Genomic DNA, 6,391 nt, shown 5'->3' with positions numbered 1-6,391 from the left:
GGACGAAATCGAGGCCCTCAAGGAGGAGCTTGCCAAGCAGCAGCAGACGCACGCACTCGCCCACCAGATGAAGGAAGCCGACGAAGACGAGGTGCTCCGGCTCCGCGACGAGATTGCCCTGCACAAGGCGACGCTGGCGGCAACGCAAAAGATGATGCAGGACCAGCTCGTGCGCGAAGAGCTCCAGGCGCAGGAAATGGAGCGGCTCAAGATCTTCACCCGGTCGCTCTCGATCACCGAGGCGCCGCGACCGGCCATGAGCCCCCGCTCCAAGTCGACGAGCGCGATGGTGCACGACGACAAGGCAGCCGACGATGCGTCCATGTGGCTTTAACCCCACATAAGATCCTATTCAACTATACCACTCCATCTATTCCATCGAAAATCGGGTCGAAAAAAGGTACTGCAGCCAGCATTTTTGAGCAGCCAGTCTCAAAGTCAGAGCGGATCTCAAAATCCTTCCATTTGCATATTAGTACATCAAATGCCGATGTAGCAGATTGCTTGGCCTTTCATGTTCGTCAATAAGGGAGGCGCTCGAAAGCCTCCAAGTGCTGCGACGAATCTCAAGAGTCCGATCTTGTTGGAGGATGTGGCAGTTGCTCGCTTAGAGCGACGGTTGGGGGTAGGTTAGTGTCGGAAGTGGCAGCGGGGCTATCATAGCAACCAACGAGGCGAATCGATAGCGTTGATACGTATTTCTCTTCTCTCACTTCGTTTTCTTAGCGAACGCGTCAAGCCCCGCAGCCCGCAACGTACGAGTGATGGAGAAGCGACAAGGGTCGACAACGACTTGGCATTCCACGAGCTGAGTGCCAGTGTATTGTGTGCAGGCAAGTCCCATGGCTGTCCAGACGTGACGGGTCGTTGTGTAGGATGCTTGCTATAGAAATGATGAGTGCATCGCTCGATGCTGCTGCTGTGTCAGCATCGCCTCCTTGTCCGTCACAGCTGTGCCGTCGACGCTTACGCCAAATAGCGACCCGTGGAGAGCGGTTCTTGTCGCGCATGTTCAACACCGTCTACCACACTGCGTAGATAAGCCAGATAGAAGCATGCATAATGCATTAGCTGCCTTTAAAATTGATGTCGAACCCTCTTCAATCTGTTTTCTAGCTTTGTCCTATCTGTCACGTGGCTTTCTATTTCGTCCATCTCCTCAATTCGTTCCGCAATGGCTCGTAGGGGTGTAGGGAAGGGGCAGGGAGCTCCATGAAAAACGTCAACACTTGTGTTATATCAACAACTCTATGGGCTAGGTGCATATTCGGGGCAGATGGACGCAATTGCAATGGGCCGTTGACGGTCGACGTCGTACATGACCGGTGGCTGCTTGGCGGTGTGCACCAAGTGCGCCGTGACAGCCCGCGCGCAGGACGCGTACATAAACTTGAAGCCGCCAGGAAAATGAAAAAAGACCGGCGCTGACCCACTCCACGTCAAGAGGCTGCCGCTGCCGTTGACATAGTACGCCGACGAGCACCCGCTGTTGGGCGTGAGGTGCTCAAACGTCCCGTGTCCAACGCCCGACGACACGACAAAGAAGATGTCACCGTCGCGGTCAACCTGCGCGTTGAGCTCGGGAAATTGCACGTACGCGAGCTGAAAGGAAATTTGGTCGCCGTAAAAGAAGAAGGGACTTGTCCCAGCGTCGTAGGCGTCTTGCTGTGCCTTGTGCACTTGCTTGACGCGGCGGAGGTACGCGCGGACGCTAGCAACATCGCCGAGGATGCCCCCCGAGCCAAGAAACAAATTCGGGCCCGTGCCATGCTACATTGTATCAGTGTATCAGTCTATCAAGCGTTGTACATGTCCAACATGCAAGTTAAAACGTACACTTTGGGCGACGGACCGAGCCCGGATTTCGTCGCACATGTAGGACCCACGCACGGACCGCGCGGATGACGACGTGTTTAAACGCACGTCAAAGGACGCGGCGCGCAGCTGGTCGCCGTAGTCGCCGCCAAGCGTGAACGAGTCGCCGCAGGTGGGCTCGGCGTTGAAGAGGATACCGCGCTGCCCGCGGGTTTGGCGTAAGAAGCGCTGCGTGAGCACATCCAATGGCATTTGTACGACCACGTCATAGGCGTCCGTGTACAAAAGCAGGTCGTCGTCGTGCAAATCCGGGTGCGACGCGAGGTAGTGGTGCAGCCAGTGGGTCTTCTTTTGCTGTCCGACGCGAAAGTCGTTGGCGGTATTGGCCCCGCACTGGGCCCCGCACGACGTGTTGTCGAAGAAATTCGTCGAGTGATTCCACGCCAGCACCTGCAGCTGATGGCCCGTCGCGTGCACGGCGGCGGCTACGAGGCAGATTTCGGGCCGGGTGTCGTCAGCGAGCGTCAAAAAATGAAGTTTGCGCGGGGTGTAGCGGGGGGGCATACCCCCTTGCCGCAACGTGCGCTCGAGGTGGGCCAAGTGCACGACGGAGAGCGTGTTGAAGACGATGACGAAGAGCGCGAGGCACCCGAGGCCGAGTACGAACGGCTTGGCACGGAGCATGGCGTCGAGGGATTTGAAAAGTGATCCTCCACGTTGTGTTCTGGTTGCGCTGGTCGTCGGGCTAAATTATTCCTTCCATATGACCAACGAGAGGAGGAAAGCCAGTGTAGCTTTGAATCGCGCTTGTTGGCCAAAGTGCCTGTGTCGTCTGGATGCTCACGTCCATCTGACGAACACCAACTCTGAATTGCAAAGGCAGCAAGCGACGACGATGTACAGCGTACACGGTTGAAACACTGAACAGGAAAAGTGTGGACATCGGAAGCGATGCACTCAGCTCGCTCGTACGACACGATATGGAAAGCCCTCGAGTCCATCGAGTGCCACGGAGGGGTCGCGGTACAGTCAGCTGCGGTACGGTACAGTGGTGAGCCCCCCCCGGTGCGTGGTACGAACGCGTTACGTTGCCCGACAGCATGTGCGATATGCCTAATGAGTGCCACGAGTATAACAGATGTGAAGACTATCAGATCGCGGCAAGGCGCTTGTGGAAATTTCAAGTGATAGCGAGACCCGCGGTACCATAATCAACTCGAAAAATTCTTGTCTTGTCCTCCTCGGCTCAAATTTCCATGTCATGACTGTCCAAACGTGTCACGGCGCGGCAGAGTGTGTGGACCGGACATCACCGCGACGCCGCACGCATTCTCCCTTGGATCACTTCAAGATCACGAAAAAAGGGCACACAATATTGTCCAGCGCTGGACCAATGGACTAGCATTCAATGGTAATGGCATTTAGTCCATACGCTTGTGGTGGTGGTAGCCATTTTGAAATCGTCTCTCACGCTTGTAATTGGAAAGGATGCAACTTGCGAGGACCACTGTCTTTGTAAAGACATGTGTTTGCACCTGAACGACAAATCCAGTTTTGAAGAGTGTCCGCCCGACGCACCCGGACACTCGTCGTGCGGTACACTATTACCGTACGTGTGGTTTTTATCCTTTCACGTCGAAGCGAGAACGGACGCCAACCATGCCGTCTCGGTTGTGCAACCGCTATAATGGTTTGGGCACCCTATTTGGCAACTGTCGTGGTGGCTGATCAAGTGCGTCGTCGTCTATTAAAATAGATCATTTCAAGCTGTCGGACGTTCGTCGCTGGTGAAGTGAGTCTATTTAGATAGAATTTACACGGAACTGTTTTTGGAGGTGGCCTTTCTACGCCAAGCGTGTTGCGATTGACGGCAGCGACACCGGACGTTCTTCGTTCATTATGACACTCGGTGCAGGGACGCGGTCGAAGACGGAAGCGCGATCCGCGGGACAAGATGTTGGCGCGGCCACTCGTCTTGTGTCAAAAGCAAAAGAAGCCAAAGAAGAGTGGGCTCGTGAACGAGGCTGCGTGCAGGCGCAGTATAGCGACGCGTGTAGCCTTGACGGCAATCGTCCATGGACTTGGCAGTGGTAAGTCTTCGCGGAAGACGCGATCGTTCCAGACGCGCCATACATTGAACCAGACGCAGGCGCGGCACACCGGCCAAAAGCTTTGGAACTTGGTGTATGTTGTAGGCCATCTTGGGCATCTCACACCCAAGGGGGCGTGGAGCATGGCCCCCACGTCTTTGATAAAGTCGCCGTCGACGAGGAAATGGCGGTACGTCTCGTGCGCGGGGTAAAAAAGATAGGTATGCCAGTTGTGGTAACTGTCGTTGCACAACGGGCCAACCGCCGCATGATGGTGGGGTAGCCAACGCTAGAGACAGCCATGACGACCCATACGACCCTTGCCTCCTCCAACCCAACAACCTTTTTGCCCTTGACCTTATTTTCCTTGGAATATTCTTCCTTTATACTTGCTAGGGATATCCCTTGATACTAGTTAGCGCAGTTTCGGTGGGGCGTGAAGGAGTCACCCGCGAGATGCGGCACATCATTGGCAAAGCTATATCTATCTATGTTTGCTCTTCAAACGCTCCCACGTGAATAATATCCCAGTGGTCAAGTATCGTCACACAGCGACGTTGAAACCCCCGCTAAAAAAAACTTCAACGACGCGCGTTTCGCGACTTGTAAAAAGGCGGCATGGCGACCACGGTGTCGCTCAAGGGTGTCGACTGGACCCGTCTCGTCGACCGTGCGCGCGCGCGCATCCTGCCGCTCGTCAGCGTCCTCATCTTTATCTCGATGGGTGTCGACTTGGTCGTCAACAACTGGGCGATCAACGATCTGCTTGGGAATGGGTATTTTTTTGCGACGCCCGTCGCGTCCGTGCGGTACGCCAAGGACCTCGCGCTCACGTACGCCTTTCCCAAAGGGCGCGCGCCCGCCGACCTCTCTAACGTCGGGCAGCTGCTCGCCAACACGACGGTGCGCGGCTTGGGCTGCAAAAGCGCCCAGATGTACGTCATCTCGGCCGGCGACTACCCGCTCACGAATGCCACGTCGCTCTGCGCGACCTTTCAAAAAACGTACATCAACGTCGCGGTCTCGTCCGCGCTGACAACCCGTGTCGCGACAACGACCGAGACGATCACGTTTTTTCGCGGCAACGCCGTCACGCACGCGTTCACGGACGACGCTACCGCAAATCTCGCGACCCGCGCCATGAAGAGCGCCGAGCTTTTGGACCTGGGGTACATCCCTGGTCGGTCGGCGGTCGACATGCGCTTCACGCGCGAGTTTGTCATTGCGAATACGTCGTTATCGCAAACCCGCAGCATTTCGTATTTTCGCCTCTTTCCGCGCAACTTTTGCTCGGCGTGCGACCCGGTCGCCGAGCTCGGATTTGGCGCGTGCAGCATGGCATTTGTGTACAACGCGACCGCCAAGACGATCGCCGTCTCGTCCAGTACGTTTATCGACGGCTCGACGTACACACTCGGTTTGATTCAGCCGCGCAACGCGTTCACAACCCTCGCGCTGTATGCGCGGTGTCTGGCGATATTCATTGCGCTCAGTGGCTACATTGCGAGCCGTCTCACGGTCCATTGGCGCGACGTCGACTTGACGAAAACGGAGGGCGTGGTCTCGCACGTTCTGCGCATCATCTCGCCGAAAGTGTTTCCATACCAAAGCGACGCGCTCACGCCCGACATGTTTTGCTTCAACTCGGATTTGTTTGTGTTTCTCTACTCGATCAGCATTGTGCTCGACACACAAAACTGCTTTATCTTTGTCCGCAACGTCAACGTGTACAACAATCTCGCGCCCCAAGCCGCCCCCTCGATCCAAATGTTCTTTTTGAGCCTCCGCTTTCTCTGGCTCAACTGCGCCGTGCTGAAATTGCTCAAGATTTTCTGGAATTTGCTCGGCACGGTCGCGTTCACCGGCCACTCGAACGTCATCGAGTGGCTCAACTGGTCGAGCGTCGTGAGCGTGTATGTGAGCGCGATTGTCCTCGTCTACATTCCGCAGTTTATCGAGTACAGCAACAATACGTTCATCGAGCTCCAAGGCCACGCCGAGTCGCTCGACGGCATCCGCGTCGAAATGTTTGATAGCTTTTACGTGCGCTGTGCATCGTCGATCGCGGTCGGACTCATCGCGAACCTCGTTCTTGTCACGGCGCTGGACCACGGACTCAATCATAAACGCTGGAAGCTCCTCAAGAAACACACGCTGGCACGCCAAGCCGTGTACAACAGCAGCTCGATTCTCTGTGATTTCTTCAGCGACGTTCAAGAAGACGACTCGATCGCGGCCGACCCGACAATGACGCTCTCGGCGCGCCGCCTCTGCACGCTCCAATGGTTTTTCTCGACGCACTTGACGTGCTTTGGGTTGCCCGAGAAGAAGCTACGCGCAAAGAAGCAAACGGTCGTTCAAGTCCAAACCAAGTCAGCGCCGTCAATAGCGAGCTCGGCGACGACCAACTCGCGCAGTGTCGTCATGAGCGAAGCCGCCGCCGCCGCTTTCCTCGCCGGCTTCAAGGCCGGGAAGGACGACCCACG

At 56.1% G+C, this 6,391-nt stretch overlaps 3 protein-coding genes across 3 annotated transcripts in view; 1 reads left to right on the top strand and 2 right to left on the bottom strand.

Moving 5' to 3' along the window:
• Positions 1-324, bottom strand: SPRG_21537 (hypothetical protein; the record flags this gene model as incomplete). The annotated part of the gene is made up of 1 exon (XM_012355562.1): positions 1-324. A coding segment is annotated over one exon (324 nt), but the record flags the coding sequence as incomplete, so codon positions are not given.
• Positions 325-1,248: 924 nt separating this feature from the next.
• On the bottom strand, positions 1,249-2,499 carry SPRG_15286 (hypothetical protein; the record flags this gene model as incomplete). The annotated part of the gene is made up of 2 exons (XM_012355561.1): positions 1,249-1,770; positions 1,924-2,499. 2 exons carry the CDS (start codon positions 2,497-2,499, stop codon positions 1,249-1,251), a joined length of 1,098 nt encoding a protein of 365 aa, XP_012210951.1.
• Positions 2,500-4,523: 2,024 nt separating this feature from the next.
• The window catches only part of SPRG_21536 (hypothetical protein), a gene marked incomplete at both ends in the record, with an annotated part of 3,401 nt that continues 1,533 nt past the window's right edge, over positions 4,524-6,391 (top strand). Inside the window, one exon of the mRNA XM_012355560.1 lies at positions 4,524-6,323. Within this exon, the coding sequence (XP_012210950.1) occupies positions 4,524-6,323 (1,800 nt within the window). The remainder of the gene's footprint in view (positions 6,324-6,391) is intronic.

Source organism: Saprolegnia parasitica (assembly GCF_000151545.1).
Source record: "Saprolegnia parasitica CBS 223.65 unplaced genomic scaffold supercont2.265, whole genome shotgun sequence".
In the NCBI taxonomy this organism is placed as follows: Eukaryota; Oomycota; class Saprolegniomycetes; order Saprolegniales; family Saprolegniaceae; genus Saprolegnia; species Saprolegnia parasitica.
This window is presented reverse-complemented; position numbering and strand designations above follow the sequence as displayed.